This window comes from Galeopterus variegatus, unplaced genomic scaffold (genome assembly GCF_000696425.1).
Source record: "Galeopterus variegatus unplaced genomic scaffold, G_variegatus-3.0.2 Scaffold142, whole genome shotgun sequence".
Lineage (NCBI taxonomy): Eukaryota > Metazoa > Chordata > Mammalia > Dermoptera > Cynocephalidae > Galeopterus > Galeopterus variegatus.
The window spans coordinates 698,856-721,177 of record NW_007726253.1 but is presented as its reverse complement, the minus strand read 5'-3'; the positions used below and the strand labels follow the sequence as shown (position 1 = coordinate 721,177).

General features: G+C 37.7%; 1 protein-coding gene across 3 annotated transcripts in view; it reads left to right on the top strand.

Moving 5' to 3' along the window:
• The window catches only part of EIF4G3 (eukaryotic translation initiation factor 4 gamma, 3), a 196,929-nt gene that overhangs the window by 119,408 nt on the left and 55,199 nt on the right, over window positions 1–22,322 (top strand). For all 3 annotated transcript variants that reach the window (XM_008590706.1, XM_008590701.1, XM_008590697.1), the window contains 4 exons: window positions 371–541; window positions 6,662–6,859; window positions 20,635–20,781; window positions 21,210–21,446. In XM_008590706.1, coding sequence (XP_008588928.1) covers window positions 371–541; window positions 6,662–6,859; window positions 20,635–20,781; window positions 21,210–21,446 — 753 coding nt within the window. The remainder of the gene's footprint in view (window positions 1–370; window positions 542–6,661; window positions 6,860–20,634; window positions 20,782–21,209; window positions 21,447–22,322) is intronic.

The following is a 22,322-nucleotide window of genomic DNA, read 5'->3' as shown; positions in this document are numbered from 1 at the left end:
CTACTTGTGAATTTCTGAAATTATAGAAGTGACAAGTCCAAGGTCACATGGCTTCAGTTAGGGGTAGAGCGTCAGTTAGGGGTAATCTTTCTTGTTATTAGAACACCTTTATCAAACATTATTTTCCGTCACTCTGTCTCATTTAGGACCTCAGGATCAGAAAATGTAGTGGTGGTGAACCTTACATTGATGGTATTCTGAGGTTATTTTTCTTTCCCCCTGCCCCCAAAAGAGATCACATCTAACTTAAGTGCCTAATACTCAGTCTTTGCATCTAGAAGTGTTTGGTGTGATCATCAGGCTTGATGAACAGCACAGCAGAGACAGTAAATTGTAAGTACTCTGAATAGATATAATATTCTTGTCCTAGGCGTTGAACGTTGGACCGCGGAGATCTCAACCTGGCCAGAGAAGAGAACCGAGAAAAATCATCACAGTTTCTGTAAAAGAAGATGTGCACCTGAAAAAGGCAGAGAATGCCTGGAAGCCCAGCCAAAAACGAGACAGCCAAGCTGAGGATCCCGAAAACATTAAAACCCAGGTGAGAATGAAAGCACATCCTAACATTATTTTGGAATTATAATGACATTGTTTTAATGTGTTTTAGCTTCTTGTTTTGCCTTATAAATACATGTACGGATATCATTTAAAACTTTTTATAATTTTTTTCCTATTAAAGTCATTATCCTAAAAGCCATCATAGATGCTAGACAACCTGCTGTTTTCTCTTGAAATTGCTTTCCATGTTGTTTTCTTCAAAGCAGTCACATGTCTGTCTAGAGGGCTCGTATATCATAGACTTCTGTTATTCAGGCTTAGATTAATATTTGCTGTTCTTCAAAATGCATTTTTAGATTCTCAGTGATCAAGTCTATTTGTGCTAATCTAATTAGTACATTGATTTTTGTTTCCTTGTGAGGTCTTCATTTCTAATAAACTAGAATTTAGAAACCCATCTTATTTTGCAGTCTTCTGGAATAAAATTTAATTCTTTGCATCTGTTTGTGCATATCCTGCCCTCAGAACTCCTTAGGGTAAATTGAATGAATTCCTTTCATCCATACAAAATTAATTTTTTGTGTCAAATTATATAAAGCCTTTATTCATCTTTTGCTATACACACAATGCCCGCTCCTATTCCTGGATTACTTCTACTTTCTCGTTTTTTGCTTCTAGGCACCAAAACTGGAGTCTCTTCTTAAAATTTGCACCCAAAGCTGGGCATCGCCGATCATGTACCAACTATTCAGTGTCTGATTCCTTATATATCTTTTCTCTCACCATGAACAGTTTAGTGTAGCAGTTGAAAGTTCCAGCTCTGGGGGCAGGGTTCTTGCTCTGTTAGGCAGTTCTTAATCTCAATTATAAAATGAAGATACTAACAGCAACTACCTCATAGGGCCAGTGTGAAGATGAAATGAGGTATTTGGCATGGTTCCTGGAGCCTGGTTATATGCTTGGTATAATGATGCTCCTGGGATCAGAGATGTGCCTTAGACATCTTTTTGATTCAGCACAAACACAGAACCTCATACATAGTAGATGCTCAGTAAATACTTGTTAAATGAATAAACTGACCAACAAAGTAGTTCATAACAAAGCAAGGACAAAGATGAATTGATTCGTCAAAAAGCCATGCTGTCAAACCTTCATTGGCTGCTTGCCTTTGTTTATTTCTCTAGTGATTTCCCCAAACATTTGCCGCAAAGTTCCTAGGTACATTTTCCTCCAAATTCACTGAAATCAAGTCCCTAAATTTCCCTCTATCTCATTTCAATATATCTCAACTGTTTAAAAAAAAAAAAAAAAACCTTCTATATTTTTCTCTCCAATCCCCCTGACAATTGCTTAGTGATAATGGGCGTAAGTGGCTTATAAAGATGGTTAATAATTCCTTCTGGATCTTCATAATTGAGAAAAAAGATGTTTTGTGTTAGTATTTAAGGGACTTGTATTAGATTAGACTTTTACTACATCTATGAAGAGGAAGTAGGTATTGTCTCTTTTTTTCCACATGAGGAAACTGAAGCTTCAAGAGGTAAGTTGCCTGCAGTGTCATGGTTACTGAATAGACCAGTTGTTATGATTTGCAATCTGCCTCTCTTTACTCCGTAACAGAGTTCTCCCTATTATTAATCCTTATTTCAGAAACAACGAATAATTATATTGACATCAGTTATCATTAATTTTCTTTAGTGAACAGGTACAGCAGATCCAATGGAGAATTAACAAACTTCTTTTTCAGGGTCAGTACAACCTTCTTTTTCTTGACACTTTTTCTTCTAAATGCAGAGCAGCTTTGTGCCATTCCCTCTCTTTTTTGGTGTTTTTATTCTTTTCCTTTGCATAGGTATAGCTCATGTTGGCCTGTTGTTCCTGCTATTCTGTTTCTTTCCACTTTGTCAAAACAATGGTTTTACTGTTTCCACCACTACCAGAAAACACTTTTACTCTGACTTAGTTCCTACCACTGTATTAAAACAACATTATGAACAACTACCAAATACCTTATTCTTCCTGTATGGTGTAAAACATTGTCTCCTTGAAGCCCTTCCAGGAAATCATTGCCTTTCAACGCATCTGGACTCCCACCACGTACACTGCTATGGTGATTCCTCTTCTGGGACCTCTTGGTTCTTCTCTCTCCTTTCTCCACTGCGGTACAGCATTCCTACTGCTGCTGCCTGATTCACCTACCTAAAGCACTGATTTTTATCTTTTCTCTTCTCTCTGGGCTAGGTTAATAGCATTTCAAGATGTCATTATCTCACAAACTAGTGAACACTAGTCCTCTGATATTTACGTTGTTCTCTCTATTCCCCAAATAGCACATCTTTGGTAACAATACCCTCCTAAAACGTCTTCTCCTTTCCAAAATGTCTTCTCCCCTTTCTTTTCACTTAGCCAGCTTTTTCTGTCCTTCATAATCTGGCCCAATTCTTATTTCTTTCTAAATTCATTCCCTGACTAATACAGTTCCTCTGACTTCTCTTGTACCTTAACCACTCCCTTTCCTGGTCCCTAACTAACCTTAGTACTTTATCACTTCATTTGTAAATATCTTGTTTGTGCAGCTAGATATTGATTGTGCAGAAGGCAGTAACTGTGTCTTATGCTTCATTTGTACCCAGTACAGAATGTACCAGACATCAAGCAGATAATCAGATATAGTGAATAAATGTTTTCAATAAATGTTTATTGCCTGTTTATTTTCCTATTTTTCTAGGTTTAAATTATCTTCTGAAAATAGAGATATTAGAAGACTTTTTTTCTTGATGTAAAACAGAGTTTAACATTTTAAACCTAAAAGATGCTATCTCAGATGATATAGGCAATTGAAAGAGGTGCAATGGCTACTTCCTCCTGTCCCTAATCAGCTTTTTTTTCTTTATTAAAGCAATACTGACTCGTTGCTGAAAACTTGACAATGTAATTTTTAAAAATTTAAATAGATTATCTCCTTCCTAGAGAAAACTGTTAACATATCACCGGCCATCCCTATATAGGATCCGAACCCGTGGCCTTGCTGAACCCGTGACCTTGGCACTCCCAGCGCCGCTGTGCTCCCAGTGCCGCACTTTCCCGAGTGAGCCACAGGGTCAGCCCTCGGGTATAGATTTTTAAAGAATTCAAAACATTTTTTTGTGTGTGTCTTTTTCGTGACCGGTAAGGGGATCGCAACCCTTGGCTTGGTGTAGCCTGCACCGTGCTCAGCCAGTGAGTGCACCGGCCATCCCTATATAGGATCCGAACCCGTGGCCTTGCTGAACCCGTGACCTTGGCACTCCCAGCGCCGCTGTGCTCCCAGTGCCGCACTTTCCCGAGTGAGCCACAGGGTCAGCCCTCGGGTATAGATTTTTAAAGAATTCAAAACATTTTTTTGTGTGTGTCTTTTTCGTGACCGGTAAGGGGATCGCAACCCTTGGCTTGGTGTCGCCCGCACCATGCTCAGCCAGTGAGTGCACCGGCCGTTCCTATATAGGATCCGAACCTGCGGCGGGAGCGTCGCTGCGCTCCCAGCCCCACACTCTCCCGAGTGCGCCACGAGGTCGGCCCGAATTCAAAACATTTAATCATTTTTTCCAGGTGTTATATTATGGTTTCTTGCATTTTTGCAACTTCATTTTTTTGTTGAGGCATAATTTACATGTAGTAAAATTTACCTGTTTGTGTACAGTTCTGTAGTTGTTGAAAAACACACCCCATCATATAACTGCCACTACAGTCAAGACATAGAACATTTTCATTACCCTCCGGAAATTCCATTTTATACTGATACTCATTCCTTCTCCCTGATGCCTGCCTCTGGCGATCACTGATCTGTTCTCTGTTCCTATAGTATTGACTTTTTCACAATATCATATAAATGGAATCATTCTGAATATGACTTCTTTCGCTTAGCATGTATATTTGGGATTCATCCATGTTATTACATGTATGATAAAATGGTGTTTTTAATTGCCTGGTAGTATTCCATTGTTTAGATATAGCATAATTTGTTCATCATTTTACAGGGTAGTACACAGTTTCCAGGTTTTAGCAATTATCAGTAAAATTGTTATAAATTTCACATATAGGATTTGTGTGAACACAGGTTTTTGTTTCTTTGGGTAAATTCCTAGCTATGGAGTTAGTGAGTCTTTTGGCAGATTCATGTATTATTTTATTGGAAAATGGCAAACTGTTTTCCAAAGTGGTTGTACCATTTTGCATTTCCACTGGCGATGCATGAGAGTTTCAGTTATTTCTCATCTTCTCCACCTTTTGCTATTTTCTGATTTTTAAATTTTAGCCATTCTAATGGATATATGGTGGTATCTCATTGTAGCTTTAATTTGCACATCCCAAATGACTAATGATATTTAACTTATTTTCCTGTGGTTATTTGCATGGATCTTCTTTGGTAAAGTTTCTGTTCATATCTTTTCCCCTTTTTCATTGTATTGTTTGATTTCTTATTGTTGAATTTTCAGTTCTTTGTGTATTCTGGATACAAGTCCTTTATCAAATGTGTATTTGGTAAAAATTTTCTCCCAGGAACACAAAGCTCTTCTCCTGTGTTGTCTTCAAGAAGTTTATAGTTTAGGTTTTACATTTAGTTCTGTGACCTAGTTTTAGTTGAGTTTGTAAAAGGTACAACATATGGATCAAGGTTATTTTTACTTCTTATGGGTGTCCAGTCGTTCTGGCACCATTTGTTGAAAAGACTATACTTTCTCCATTGAATTTCCTTTGTGTATTTGTTGAAAAGACTATACTTTCTCCATTGAATTTCCTTTGTGTTTTTGTTGAAAACCAATTCACCATATGTGTGCAAGTCTATTTCTAGACTCTTCATTCTGTTCCATTGAACTGTCTGTCCTCTGGCCAATATCACACTGTCTTTATATAATAACTTCCTATAGTGAGTGTTAAAATTGGATTGTGTGAGTTCTCCAGCTAAGTTTTTTTTTTTCCTCCAAATTCTATAAGCTCTTCTAGTTTGTCTTTCCATTTAAGGTGTAGAATCAGCTTCTTGATTTCTACCAAAAAACCAAAAAGCACTACTAAGAGTTTGATGTAGATTGTGTTAAATCGGTGTCAGTCACTTTGGGGAAAACTGACAGTCGTTAACAATAATGATTCTAATACATGAACATGATTATTTAAGTCCTCTTTGATTTCTTTCATTAGTGATTTACAGTTTTTATCATATATCTCCTGTGGACATTTTGGTAGATTTTTAACTATTTCATTGTTTTTAGTGTGATTGTAAATGGTACTTTAAAAATTTTTAAGTTCTGTTTATTCATTGCTTATATATAGAAATGCAGCTTGTATTTGCACTTCGACATTGTATCCTACAATTGCTAGACTCACTTATTACTTCTAGTAGCTATTTTTGTAGCTTCCTTATGATTTTCTATGCAGACAGTTATATCATTTGTACATAGAGAATTTCATTTCTTCCTTTTCAGTCTGTACATCTTTTATTCCTTTTTCTTTGTTTTATTGCCCTGTAATATGAAATTGAATAGGAATGGTGAAAACAAACTTTTCTGCCTTATTCCCATCTTAAGGGAAAGCATTCAGACTTATACCATTAAGTTGGGTGGTAGATGCCCTTTTTCTAGTTGAGGAAGGTCCCTTCTATTCCTAACTTGATGGGAGTTTCTACAATATAATTTTAAAGACTCCTGGCTTGTATTCCATACCATAATGTATATTATACCGTAATTTAAACAAATTACTATTTTTGTACACTGAAGTTATTTTTTATAAAAGGTTATGATGGAAATTATTGTGGCTAAAATATTTTTACCTATCCCTAAATATGAATAAATTTCTAAAAGTATAATTACTGGTTCAAAGGGCACATCTACAGTTTTAAAGCTTTTGATACATGTTGTCAAATTGTCCCAAGAAATGTACCAGATGATGCTTCTACCAGCAAAGTGTGACTACATAGTTCCTAGAATTCTCACCAGTAGTGAAAAGAGGGTGGTATAATTTTTGGCTATTTGTTAAAATAGGTGGATTTAATTATTTCTGTGACTAGTTCTCAATACTAGTTAAATAGAGAAGTTGAAATTATAAATTAATTTTAAAAATTAATTTTTACAGAAAACATCATACTGTCACAGTTACTGTAATATTTTTTTCTTTTTTGTGGCCCTTCTAGGAACTTTTTAGAAAAGTTCGAAGTATCTTGAATAAACTGACACCACAGATGTTCAATCAACTGATGAAGCAAGTGTCAGGACTTACTGTTGACACAGAAGAGCGGCTGAAAGGAGTCATTGACCTGGTCTTTGAGAAGGCTATTGATGAACCCAGTTTCTCTGTGGCTTACGCAAACATGTGTCGATGTCTAGTAACGGTAAGAAGAGAGGAAGGAGTAAAACCAGAAATCTCCAAGAGGTATATTCTCCCCTCACTACACATTCTTCCCAGAAGTGTTATTGGGGCAACGTAAAGGGGAGAATATATTTTTAGCACTTGTTAGTATAATATCTTCACAGTATAAAGAGAATCTTACTTTATGAAAATGTGTAGTCACCTCCGGAGGGTATATGGAGACTAGATGAAATGGGCATGAGATGGACCCAATGTGAGGAAGATCGAGTACGCTTTAAATTAGTAATGTGAAAATTATTGTCTTGGGTAACCAGTTTTTGGGGGATGTTATAGAGATAAAGCAAATGCTTACTTCCATATTTAATTAAATTTCAAATTAGAAATCATGTTGGCTCTCATTCTAGCCTCTGTGAAAATGAATGGATAGTTGTCTTATGGTCAAAGAGGGTCAAAAACTGAGGGACAAAAACTGATAATTTTATCTCTTAGAAACTGTTAGATTTCTCTCTCTTTAACATTGTCCACAGCCATTTAATCTCCACAGCCTGTCAAATCTAGGGCAAGACAGAATGGGAGACCAAAGAGCTTCTGATTAGTGTTCATTGTCCTCCTCTATTCTGCAGTCATAAAACTGCCATGTACCATCTGTGTTTTCTCTTCCTGTTACCGTTACTAAGGTACTTGTATCAGAAATGTGTGTCCTTTAACATTTGGGTTTTTTCTTAATTGTCACAACTCACTGTCATCATGCCTCGCTTCTTAGAAACAAGCTATGAAAATGAAAAATTCTGTCGTTCTACCAGTATTTTTGAGTACCTGTTTCAGAGGTAGGTAAGTCTGTTGCGAGTTGGAAAAGTTACATATTCTGTCTTCGAGGAATTCAAAATCCATATTGAAAACACAGCATTTCGAAGAAAAAATCACTTATAAGGTTTTTGTGATGTAGTTGTATGTTGCTGCCTGAATGGATGGCTTAGACCAAAAAATAAATAAGTTGGAAGAAAGAGAAATCACCGTATTGGGTGGGAGAGTAACAAAGTTTTATGAATCAAGTGTTTGAGTTGGACCTGGGATGATGGGGAAACAGGTAGAGAGAAGAAAGATAATACTCCAGGCAGATTCAAATCTGAAACAGCAAGCATGGCATCATGGTTACACACACTGGCTTTGGAGTCTCACAATTCTGTACTTAAAATTTAAACTTTAGAATTAAAAACTAAGTTTCTACTCTGCCACTTGCTAATTTTATAACGTTAGTATAGTTACTAAACTTTAAGTCTCAATTTTTAATTCATAAAATAAGATTTAAGTCATACAACTTCAGGTATTGTAAGGACAAAATTAATTGAAGTAAATTAAGTAAGATTGAGTTTGTAAAGTTTCTAGCTCAGTATTTGGCCTGTTGTGAGCGGTAAATAAACTATATTGGTGATGGAAAACCATCTAGGTATGAATTGTGAAGGTCTTGAAGTGCTGGCTATAGAATGAGAATGATTATAATAACAGCACTACCTACCTATTCAGCACCTACTAGGTTACAATATGGGTAGATGCTTTATACGTATTATTTTAAATGGTTATTGTAACCCTAAAAGTTCAGTTTTGTTAGTCCCACTATACTGAATCAGAATCTGAGACTTAGAAAGGATATATAACTTGGTCAAGGTGACATAACTATCAAGCGGCAGTGCTAGAATCCAAACTCAGGATTATTTAGCTCGATCACTTGTCGTATTGCCTTCTAAAGTGCCGTAGTTATTTGGAAGCAAACTGATTTTCCATCTCATGCCCCTCATTTTCATTTTGGCAGCTGTAACATCCTGTGGTCTTCCTGTGACATCCTGTGATAAAGTGTGATCTGGATCATAGTACTCTTTCCCAATTTTGGATTTTATCCTATAGGCAGTGTATTTTGATAGAGAAGTGACATTGATGAAAATGATCTTTCAAAAGGCCTGTTAGTAAGTGCAAATTGGATTGGGATAGGAAGAAATTATAAGCAAGCTGACCACTTATGAGACTTCTTAAATCTTTATTGGATTACTTTAAATTAGAAAATAAGAGCCTATTTGAACAAGTCAAGCAATATAGAGCTATACACAGAAAAAGTTAGTATTCTCCATTTGTAACCACAGCCAGTTAATTCCCCCTTTCCTATAAGACAATCAATGTGAATGGTTTTAATGTAACCTTCTACAATTTTCTCTGTATTCATAAAATCATATGAAAACATACATACGCATATGTATAAAGAAGGTAATTTTTGCTTTCGCTTTAATTGGATTATAATATGTAAATTGTTTTGCAATTTGCTTTTTTTTCACTTAATGTTTTGGGCCTCCCTCTTGGTCATTACAGATAAATTTTATTCATACTTTTTCAGCAGTTGCATAATATTTCATAATATGTATATACCATAATTTATCCAGCCATTTCTCCCTCTCTCTCTCTCTCTCTCCATCTCTCATGTTGTTTCTAGATTTTGTTTGTTTTTGTTTTTGCAGCCATAAACAGTGTTGTAATAAATGTCTGATATATTTATCCTTACATTTTGGTGCTTTTATTTCCTTAGCACAAAATCCCCCAAAGGTATATTTTATACCAAAGAGTATGTTTTTTACCTTTTGAACTTTTTTTATTGAAATATAACAGACAGGCATGTTATGTAGGAGAAGAAAAAAATCCTCATTTTTTCTGATTACCAATTTCATGATGTAAATACACTCTTCAGGGCCGATTTTAAGCTACTGACAGTTTGATAACTGATTCACAAAATTCCTATTTAACAGTTGGCTCTCATGAACAAGTATGAACGAGCTTCAGCACACCACTGCAACATGCACACAGAAAGGTGTATAAATCATTAGTGTATAGCTCATTGTATATCAGCAACGAGAGCACAACTTATACCCTGTTCAGTAATTAGAACTATACTATTCCCTCTTCCTTCAAGATAACTGCTGTCCCTAGCTGATTTACTTTTGAGGTCCTGAGAGCCTGAAATAAAATGGTGGCAATGGGAATAGCCATAGGTTCTTAGTATAAAACAAATACAGACATCAAACAATCATACGAGTAATGAAAATCTAAATATGAAAAGCTAAACTTTTAGAAGGTAATTGAGGGAAGACTATCTTCATGAACTTTGAATAAGGAAAGGTTTTTTTAACATGAAGCTAAATGAACAATTCATTAAGGAAAAATATTAAATTTGATTGTTAAAATTTATAATCTTTGATATACTGAAAGATACTGTAAATAAATAAAAAGATAAAGTCACAGCCTGGAAGAATCTGTTTGGATCGCATATTATTGACCAGATATTAGAATCCAGAATTAAGAGGAAAAATTAGTAAATCAATAAGAAAAAAAAAAAAAAAACAGCCCAATAAAAAAATGGGCAATTCATAGAAATGAAGATCCATTGGCCATTAAACATAAGAAAAGATATTCATTGTTATTCATTATTAGGGAAATGGTAAGAAAAACCACAATTTTATACAATTTATTCCCACTAGGTTGAAAAAAAACTGTTTTGAGTCCTGGCAAAGATGAATACAACACCTTTGGAGACTAATTGTACAATAATGTTGCAAGATGTTTATATACTATTCCCCAGCAATTTCACTTCTTCTTATATACCTCAGAGAAATTTCCAAGTGTGCTCAAGGAATCGTATAAGAATATTTATTGTATATTGGTTTTAACGGTGAGTAGTAAGGAACAACTGAAATATGCCTCAACAGGCAATAGGAGTCTGCTACCATGTTTTTTTCATCAGTGGATTTGAATAGTAATATATATACCATAGAATTTAAAATTAAGGAAACAGTACTAAATGTATTGGCATGAATCAGCCTCAGAAGCAGGACGACATGACACCATTTAATGAAGTTTTATAATATGCAAAATAAAATTATTATTCATTAAATATATGTACAATAAAATTAAATGAATTGGAAATAATAAACATCAAATTTGAAATAAGGGAGAGAAGGAAGTAAGATTAAGGAAAAGTGTTGGAGCAAGTATTAGGGCTTCTGGTAATGTCAGGTTAGGTAATTCAAGCCACCTTCCTTTGAGGACAATTAAGAAAGCTGTTCACAAAAGTCTTAAAGAGGCTGGTTGGTTAGCTGTTTTTTAGAGTACATTGTTACAACAGCAAGATCAGATTAAGGAAAAGTGTTGGAGCAAGTATTAGGGCTTCTGGTAATGTCAGGTTAGGTAATTCAAGCCACCTTCCTTTGAGGACAATTAAGAAAGCTGTTCACAAAAGTCTTAAAGAGGCTGGTTGGTTAGCTGTTTTTTAGAGTACATTGTTACAACAGCAAGATCAAGAGCAAATACCCTTACTGTCCAGCCAAAAAAAATTAAAAAAAAAAAAAAAAAAAAATCATGACAGCATCAGGAGAGCTAAGACATGCTAGAATTACTATAGCTAAAATCCTAGATAAGCTAGAAATTCAAAGAAGAAAGTGAGACATTTGGTGAAACTTTCCCCTAGAAGATGCACCTAGACGTCTTGAACAACTCATTTTCCAGGAAGGACAAAAGTTGGAACCAAGGCCCACCTAAAGGAAGAAGCTCTAGTAAATCCTCATCTATTTTAGGTTGGGATCCTAAAGGACTGTATACTTGGAGTAAGAGTGAGCAGAAATTGACCAGTTCTCACAGGGACTGAAACTTAACATCAAATCATCTTAATCCTTAAATTTGAATTACAGTGATTTCAGATTGTTAGGCCTCCTAAGTACGTGCAAGAGAAGCAAGCAAAAAAACATTTTTAGAGATTCTCATATAGTCTTCAAATCATTTTCATGACTGATTTTTCAAATGAAACATTTATCACACTGTTAGAAATAATCAGGCACTCAAGGAAAAAAGACAGCATGAATGAGAATCCAGCAACAAACAAGCGTCCCACAGGGAGTCCAGATGCTGACTATATCAGACACAGACTTCAAATGACTATACTTAAGGCCGACCCGCGGCTCACTCGGTAGAGTGTGGTGCTGATAATACCAAGGCCACGGGTTCGGTTCCTATATAGGGATGGCCGGTTTGCTCACTGGCTGAGCCTGGTGCTGGCAACACCAAGCCACGGGTTGAGATCCCCTTACCCGTCATCTTAAAAAAAAGAAAAAAAAAATGACTATACTTAAGGCCGACCCGCGGCTCACTCGGTAGAGTGTGGGGCTGATAATACCAAGGCCACGGGTTCGGATCCTATATAGGGATGGCCGGTTTGCTCACTGGCTGAGCCTGGTGCTGACAACACCAAGCCACGGGTTGAGATCCCCTTACCCGTCATCTTAAAAAAAAAAAAAAAAAAATGACTATACTTAATATGTTCAAGGGAATAAAGACAAGATTGTAAATTTTAATAGAGAACTAGAAAGTATATGAAAGAAGCAAATACAAATTCTAGAACTGAATTTTATAATAAAATCAAGAATCTAATGGATGGATTTAGTAACAGATCTAACACAGCTAAAGAGAATTATGAACTAGAAGATAGGTCCATAGAAAGTATCCGCAATAAAGCACAAAGAGACCAAAAGAAAAACACAAAAGGAGGGTAAGAGGTAGAATTCAGGAAATAGATCTAACTTTGCTTTAGTTGGAATCCCAGGAAAAGAGGTTATAGAGTGAAAACAAGTAATAACTGAAGAGAATGGCTGATAAATTTTTCATAATGCTGATATAGTAAAGCCAAAGATTCAAAAGATTTCTTACAAACCCAAAGAATGAATTTTAAAAATAAAAATGAAAGAAAGCTTTTAGGCTAGTCCTAGTAAAGCTACTAACAACAAAAGATAAAAAATAGCCGGGGGGGAGGGGGAGATAATATTCAGACGAGATCGGGCGCGTTCAGGGTGGTATGGCCGTAGACGGGGAGATAATATTAAAAAGAATAATAATTAGCCTGAAGTTTTCTTAATCAGCACACAAAAATCACTGTACAGATAGTCCTGGAGTTATGATGGTTTGACTTAGGATTTTTCGACTTGACATTATGATGCTGCAAAAATGATACACATTCGGTAGAAACCATACACTGAGTACCCATACAGCTATCCTGTTTTCACTTGTAGCACAGTAGATAGTCAACACTGTATTATAAAATAGTCTGTGTTAGATGATTTTGCCTAACTGTAGGCTAATGTAAGTGTTCTGAGTACATTTAAGGAGGCTAGGCTAAACTACAATGTTTGGTAGGTTAGGTGTATTAAATGCATTTTCTTTTGACATATTATTTTCAACTTTGGATGGGTTTATTGACACATAACCCCACATAAATTGAGGAACAATTGGTAAATTGGGCTAGATTAAAATTAGGAATATTTTGGCTGGCCCGTGGCTCACTTGGGAGAGTGCAGTGCTGATAACACCAAGGCCCTGGGTTCGGATCCCTTATATAGGGATGGCCGGTTGGCTCACTGGGTGAGCGTGGTGCTGACAACACCAAGTCAAGGGTTCAGATCCCCTTACTGGTCATCTTTTTAAAAATAAATAAATAAATAAAAATAAAATCAGGAATATTTTTTCACCAAAGGATATCAAGAGAATGAAGTGCAAGCTGCATACATGTTAGGAGTACATAATTACAACACAAAAATCCAAAAAAAGGCTTATATCAGACATTTTTCTAAAAATCTGTTACAAATCAATAAGAAAATAACTCAGTTATTTAAATGGACAAGAGTCTTACACAGATACTTCAGAAAAGAGGTTATCCAAATGATAGACAAATGTGAAAAGATTAATCAGCTGGATACAAAACAAAACCATTTGAAAATACCAGATTGCTAACTTTTTGGGGGGGGCTGCTGTCTGGTAAGGGGATCCAAACCCTTGACCTTGGTGTTATCAGCACCACACTATAGCCAAGTGAGCTATCAGCCAGCCCCCAGATTGCTAATTTTACCAGGTATTGACAAATATGTGAAGCAACAAGAACTCTCACATGCTGCTAGTAGGAATGTAAATTGCAACAACCACTTTGGAAAAGATTTAAGCATTATATACTAAAGCTGAAGTTATTTTTCTGCTATAACCAGCATTTCCATTCTTAGGACATACACAAAAATATTTGTAGCAGTTTTTCATAGTGGAAAAAAACTTGAAATAGTACTTATCCGTAGTAGAATGGATCAATAAATTGTTGTATGTTTATACAAGGACAATGAACCTGAACTGCAACTACAGTAGTCCCTCAGCATCTTCAGGGGATTGGTTCCAGGACTCCCCACAGATACCAAAATCCTCGGATACTCAAGTCCCTTGTATAAAATGGTATAATATTTGCATATAACTTATGTACATCCTCTTGTATACTTTAAATCATCTCTAGATTACTTATGATACCTAATACAGTGTAAACACTATGTAAATAGTTATACTATATTTTAAATTTTGTATTATTTTTTATTTTTTAAAAATACCTTCAATCCGCGGTTGGTTGAATCTGCTGATACTATGATTTATTTAAAGTTCAAGTGAAACAGAAATAAACTATGGCATTTGGGGATGCCTGTCTATGGTGTTAGGGGATACATGTTTTTTTTTGTAAAACAAAAAAAGCAAGGAAGTGATTATTATAAACGTCTAGGAGGCCTTTGTAACTTTGGAGGCAGGGAGGTGGTAATGCTTTGGAAGGAGTATTCAGGTTGGGCTTCTGGGAGGCCATCAGTGTTTTGTTTCTCAATCTGTTGCTGTACCTGGTAGTGTTTATGGAAGTTTGCTTTGTCATAATTCATTGAGCTGAGCCTTTAAAAGTTTTTTTTAAAAAAACCAGGCAATAGAGTGAAAAGTTTTAAAAAAGTATGGGCTCTTGAGCTTTGTTTAGTTTCTTTAAAAGTAAAACATGTAGGGCCGGCTCGGTGGCGTACTGCTACAGTGCGTCGCTTGGGAGCGCGGCAGCGCTCCCGCCGAGGGTTCGGATCCCACATACAGACCGGTTCCCGCTCACTGGCTGAGCGAGGTGTGGGCGCAGCACCGAGTACGGACACGAAAAAAGACAAAAAGGGAAAAAAAAAAAAAAGTAAAACATGTAAAGCAAATACGGTGAAATGTTAAAATTTGACAAATCTGGGTGATGAATACATGAGAGTGTGCTATATTATTTTGTACTCTTTAAAAAAGAAATGAAATCTAGCTTAAGTCGGTTTCTTCCCTTCAAGTTTCTGTTTACTATGCTAACATTTCTCGTGAAGTTAAACAAGAAAGATCTACTGTGTGCAGCATTTTCCAAACCTTCCAGACCATGGGTACTTTTTTCTTCTTTAAAGTAATTATTAGTTTGACAAATGATACCTCCCAACAGAATAAGAGAAATTGAAGACAGTAAATAAAAAATTAAACCAGTACCTAGTGGAAGTAGTAATACTCTTTCCCTATCCATTGCAGTCGTTAAGTTATTTACATAACTTCATTATTAATATATTTTACTAAGCCACCCACATGTTTAATTGCAAGGTCTTTGACCTGATCTATAGTCTTAAGAAACGTAGAGGGCTGTGCCACATTTTTTTTTTTTTTTCCTTTTTGTCTTTTTTCGTGTCCGGCAACGGACCGCAACCCTCAGTGTCGCTCCCATACCGGACCGGGACCGGCAACGGGATCGCAACCCTCGGTGCTGCGCCCGCCCCTCGCTCAGCCAGTGAGCGGGAACCGGTCTGTATGTGGGATCTGAACCCTCGACGGGAGCGCCGCCGCGCTCCCAAGCAGCGCACTGTAGCAGTGCGCCACCGGGCCGGCCCGTGTGCCACATTTTTAGCAGGTGATTTACTAAGGTCAGAATAGAACCACTGATAGAAGATAATATGTCACCATGGACTCAGGAATTATATTTGAACAGCTGTTTTATTGCTGTTTACTTCACATTTAAGAGTAGATTACTGAGACTTCTGGTCAAGATGGCAGAATAGACAGTACCCAGTGTCACCCTCTCCCACAATCAACCAATTTACAACTATTAAAAAGCAATGACTGCCGAGCTTGGGCCACTAGAGCTCAGGGGAAGAGGAGGAGAGAGACCTCTACAGAGTTTATGAAGGCAGTAGAAGCCACAATGAGAGAAAGGACTGTTCTGACCATTTTGAGCTCTGACTACTTCAAGGAGGCCCTGGTGAGCACATGGAGCAAGAGCTGGCAAAAGCCACTGCTGTGCCCTTAATATGAAGTTGCTTGGAGGCTGCAGGGGAGAAGAGGGCCTTGGTGGCCCCCAGGCCAGCAAGACCACTAGATAGGTTTCCTGTGAACCCACATAGGAGTGAGGGGCCACAGACAGCTGAAAAAAGAAGCCAATAGAGGCTGGCGAGTCATCACAAGGGACCAGTGCATGGCCCACCCATGGGAAATGTTTGGAGTGCAGGGTTGGGGGAATCTGGCCCACCAGGGGAACACTGGGGCACAGCATGGACAGCTGATCTGCCCTCCATTCAGCACAGGACCACTCAGTGGAGACTAGTCAGGAATATAGAACTGCAGGGGTGTAGTTCGCTGAAGAGACTCAGGGCCAGACCACAGTTTCCACACAACCCAGGTGTACCAGACCTTGCAAGACCCAGAAGTGCTTACAAGGTCAACAGTTAAAACCTGAGCTGCACAAAAAGCCTTGCCTAGGGAATCAGCAGCAAAGCAACAATTTAGCTCAACCACAGGGCTCACGTGCTGGTTCCCACCAAAAGTTCTGCCGTTTCAGAAGTAACCAAAGGACAGGAAATTAGTTCCAGTACAGAGTTTAAGTGATAGGAATAGTGAATAATCCCAACAGGGAACTGAGAGAAAAAACAAAAACCCCAGAGATCATAGAAAAAGTTCTTAAGCAGTGAAGGTCTGACACCACCAGAGAACACCTATAAAACCTATAAGGGGGCTGGCCGGTTTGCTCAGCTGGTTAGAGCTCAGCTTTGCAACACCAAGGTCAAGGGTTCAGTTCCTCATACTGGCCAGCCACAAAAAAAAATAAAAATAAATAAAACCTAGAAGGACTGGATGCCCCCCAGGCTCCCAAGCCAGTAGGGGGAGGGAAGGTGCAAGGGCCTCAGCCACACCACCCCAACGTCCATATCCAGTCCAGCAATGACCACCAAGCCACTGCTGGAAGTGCCCAGGGCTCCCCTGCTGGAATGAGAGAGGTGCCGTGGGCCTCGACCTCATCCCTGCTTCCCTCCTTTCTTTGCTTCCCACCCTCTCTCCCCACCCCAACTGCTCCACAACAACATCTTAGAATGTGAAATAATAATAATAATAGTAATAATAATAAATAAATTTAAAAATGAGTACATGTATACTACCCTCTAGACAGCAGAGTTTTAGAGCTGGCACAGAGGTGCGCCATTTGCTTACGTTACACTAGTTCCAAATACTTTACCTCAGATCCGCCCATGCTTCAGGGACAAAATGACTATTGGGCCATGGGTTACCACAGGCATCTTTACATTTTGAGACAGCATTGAAAATCCCGAGTGTGTTAAGCAAGGCCAAAGCTCGTTCTTACATTTTCTGTTCTCCATTTGACTACCATAATCATCACACATCTGACAGCCTTTGATGATCCCCTGGGAATTTGATCCTTTAGGGGATAAGAAGTGTCAGCCTGCAACACTAACAAATGTCAGCAGGACAGGTCCTGTTGCTTGAAGAAATTTAGTACCTGACACTGACAACATTCGTACCTGAGATTACTGAGTGACCTGTATGTGGACAGGTCTCGTCACACTAATGCCACACTGTTAGTTTACTACTGTGTGAAAATAAAATGGTAGGGGCTTTCTAGTGAATCTAGCATATCAAGAAGTCTTATTAAAACAGTCCCACTGACTCCCTTACTCCCTGAGAAAAATAAATTATCTCCCAAACAACCCATTTAAAACACTTAAAACATCTAATTTTGTCGTTTTGTTTTTATGGGATTTTTTTTAAAATTATTTTATTATTATACAATGTATACATTTTTTGTGGCTCATTACCAATTAACATCTCAATTTTGATTATGCACTATTGTTAAATAAAAATTGTGGTTGTCTAAAGAGATCTTTTCTCACTGCTACACATCACCTTTCATTCTTGCTGTTTCATTCAAACATTTACCTTGTCTGCTGTTACACACTGAATGTTTGTGTCCCCCCTGCAAATTCATAGGTTGAAGCCCTAACCCTCTTTGTGATGATTTTAGGAGGTGGGATCCTTTGGGAGGTAATTCCGTTTAGATGAGGTCATGAGGGTGCCCCTGTGATGGGATTAGTACCTTTATAAGCAGAGAAAGAGAAACCAGAGCTGCTTCACCCTGCCACGTGAGGACACAATGGGAAGTCTGCAAACCAGGAGGAGGGTCTTCACCAAGGACCCAATCTGTTAACATCTTGATTTTGGACTTCTCAGCCTCCAGAACTGTGAGAAATAAGTGTCTGTTGTTTAAGCCACCCAGTCTGTGGTATTTTGTTATATCAGCCCGAGCAGACTAAGACATTCAGTCTTCATATTCTGTTCCAATTAACCAATTTCAATGTGTCCCCTGACCAGCCACTGTCCAGCAGACAACATATGCTGACTTTAACAGTGTCCTTTTCTTAAGGACAAAACAAATTTTCCATGAATCGCTATTCTCAGAGGATATGTTCTCACTGGCCAATTCCTGTATTTCCACAACCTGTCAACCATCCCCAGACAGCATAAAGATCATGTTCCAGAACAAGTCCTTAGGGAGCTGCATAACTTGGCATTTATCCATTTAGAGATAGGTTCTTGCAAATCTGTGGCCATTCTGCTGATAATTCGGTTTTCATACTTGTGAATATATCTGAAAAGCTTGTGCACAATCACATGTTCTTTATGCTGTATACATGTGAAATTTTCCTTGATCGTTGTTTTAGGGTAGCAGATATCATTTCTCTCGCTTTTTGTGATTCTCTCATTTCTCAGTGAGCTAACTTTGCTTATATCCTTTCTTTGGTAGCTGTGTTATTACAAAATAGGTTACTCTTAGTTTTTAGTCATAGATATGTCAGATATAGCTCCAGGTGTTTAAATATGTTAGTTGTTTATTGGGCCCTTATTATGTGTCAGCCTCTACTATGTGCTTTACCTAGACTATCTCATTCAATCCTTCCAACAGTCCTAAGAGATAGAGGTTATTATCCCCCCCAAAATGAAAAAGAAACAGTTTTGGTGAAGCTAAATAACTTGGCCAAAGTCACATGGCATATGTAGGATTATGACTATTTCTAAAACTCCCATTTCAACAGCTATTTTATAATCTCCTTCAATCTACAGTCGTTAAAATGTCTACTTTTGCAGATGAAGGGACTGAAGCTCAATGAGGTAACTTGCTCAGATTAACACAGTTGATTAGTTATAGAGCTGGGATTCAAACCCTAATTTTGTGACTCAGTTCCTAGTACTCTTTCAATTTCAGTGTTCCATACACCCCAGTTACAGCTTACTTATCTGTGACTTATTAAAGAGCTTCCACAAAACCTATTTTATTCGATGCTCAAAGCTGCCCTCCCATTTGGACACAGGTACTGTACTTCCCTTGTGTTAGATGATGAAACTGTAACTTGGGTTATGAGAATTGCCTTTGTAAGCAAATCTTTTGATACTTAACCTGGCTCTTTCAACATCTCCTTTGCCTTATGTCATTTCTATTTGTTCCTGTCAACCAAACGATCACAAGTGGTATTTATTTCATCTTTCTGACTTTTATTGGAAGTGCATGTACTTATTTTAACACATGTCTCTCTCACCATATGGAAGTGGCTTGGATTTTCCTACTGTTGTCCATATTTCTTCCATTTTCCACACAGTAAATCCACAGTTCAGGAAATATCTCTTTATAGTTGATATATTGTGGGCCAGGCCTAGGGCAAAGACCATGCATACATTTCAGAACTTGGGGAGCCACTTTGTAATTCCAGAAAAACCATTTGCCATGTTATGCAATAGCTTTTCAAAATGTTGCTCAGTGAGATTTAATCTGTAAAATAGAATGTTGTATCAGAATCACTGCTGCAGTTTGCTGTCTTTATATTCCAAACACACTCAGGAACATCTCTGTATTTGGTTACAAGTAACCTTGAAGATGGGAGTTAATACAGTTACTAGAAAGCAATTGTTACTAGATTTAAATAAAAACCTTGTAAGCCTCTTGCCTCCAAATAGCCCTCCGTCTGGGCCTTTCTGTGTGTTGAAAAAATGTTTCTAAAATGGCTATTTGTTAGTCCAAAGTTTTGGAGAGCTAGTATTTTCTTTTGGCACATAAGAAAAAATCAGTAAACATACTATATTGATAATTAAGGTAAGTACTACTAGAATTACAGTGTTATGACATTCCACTGAAGAAAGACATCTCAAAAATCCTCAATGTCCTGTCCTCTACTTCTTTCTAGAATAAGGATCTCACCTACTGTAGCAGTTTCCTATGCCCATGAAATTCTCCCCTGCTTTACGTTGTGTCTATTTGTTCCTCTAAACTAAAACACTTAGAATGGTAGTTTAAAAAGAAAAAAAGTGTAGGGTCATAGTTCCAATGATATAACATGGATTTCCAAGTCAGCTAGAGGCATAGCTATGGCCATAAAAGGTACTGTACATTTACATGAGAAGAATGTCTGTCTTCTCTGTGTAAAATTAAAGACATCTTAATGTTGAATTATGAAATGCCTTAAATTATATACCTCTTGTAGAATGCTTAACTGTGGTTTAGTAAGCAGTATTTTGCACAATAAAAATAGGTATTTTGAATGTCTTTAAGTAATCTTGCTACTTTTACATTTTTCTGTCTGGACGCAGCTGAAAGTACCCATGGCAGACAAGCCTGGTAACACAGTGAATTTCCGGAAGCTGCTACTGAACCGTTGCCAGAAGGAGTTTGAAAAAGATAAAGCAGATGATGATGTCTTTGAGAAGAAGCAGAAAGAACTTGAGGCAGCCAGTGCTGTAAGTATTTTCACAGTAAGACAGTCCTTGTGCACTTTGAGTTTTAAGCAGAATTTTCATGGAGCTGGATACAGCATCCCTCGACTACCTTAAGAGTTGCCTGTATCCTTTTTTTCATGAAGAGATACCATATTGATACTTAGGAGAATTCTTTGTTCCTTCTAGTGCTAAATGTTAGAGTAACTCAACCCTCCAAGCCAGGGATTCAGACTAGGCTAGGGCAGAGAGGTGGTTGCTGTATTCCAGAAATCTGAAATTGATGCAGACTTTTGAGTATAGTTCAGTTTTCTGAGGAGTAGGTCCATAGTTGCTGTCAGATTCTCAGTGGGCATCCAACCCCCAGCAAGGGTAAGGACCATGAATATCAGTGTGTATCATGCAGTAAAGCTTTCATCATCAAGATACTATTATTCCTCCTTACACAACAGCCAGAGGAAAGGACGAGACTTCATGATGAACTGGAAGAAGCCAAGGACAAAGCCCGGCGGAGATCCATTGGTAACATCAAGTTTATTGGAGAACTCTTTAAACTCAAAATGCTGACGGAAGCCATCATGCATGACTGTGTGGTGAAGCTGCTAAAGAACCACGATGAGGAATCTCTGGAGTGCCTGTGTCGCCTGCTCACCACCATTGGCAAAGACCTGGACTTTGAAAAAGCAAAGGTAAAAATCCAGAAACTTGGAAACCTCCAGCAGGGGCTCTTTGTCAGTTGCAAAAGAACTTAGGCTGTCAACGAAAGAGTTCCATTTTACCCCAACAGTCTAAGCTGTTTATTTTTCTTTTTCCCATTTCAGTGTGAGTGTTTGACCATCATGCTCCTTACCACATTTCCATTAGAGTCAAAGGTGAATAGGGTCCCAAATTATATAAAACCCAGTTTGTAAATTGTTCAGATTATTTATCCTTTGTCTTTTTTCTTCCTCCATAACCATTTCACAGGTCATTTGTAATGTTTAGCAAGTTGTGAAAAGAAATAAGAAGAGAAAAGCTGCATGCGCCAGGCCTGGGGGTGGTGCAGAAATGAGGAAGACCCAGTAGCTTAAGTTTATGCTTTAGTTAGTGACACAGCTCTCTAACTATATAATATAAGAAATCATTAAAAATTTCAGTGTTAGGCTATAAAAGAAAAAGAAAGAAAAAAAAATATGAAAAATACTATAATTCAAATTTGGTGTTGTTCCAATAAGGGATATAGAAATTAGAGATGCTTCAAAGAGGTGTCAGAAATGTTCCATAACTTTTGAATCAGCTAGGATTATGTTTGGCTATGACAGAAAACCCCAAATATCAGTGGTTTATACAAGATTGAAGTCTGTTTCTCACTTATGTAAACAGAGTTCAGAAGTAAGTACATCTGGGCCGAACCTGTGGCGCACTCGGGAGAGTGCAGTGCTGGGAGCGCAGCAGCGCTCCCACCGCGGGTTCGGATCCTATATAGGGATGACCGGTGCGCTCACTGGGATGACCGGTGCGCTCACTGGCTGAGCACAGTGCGGCCGATCTCAAAAAAGACAAAAAAAAAAAAAAAAAAAAAAAAA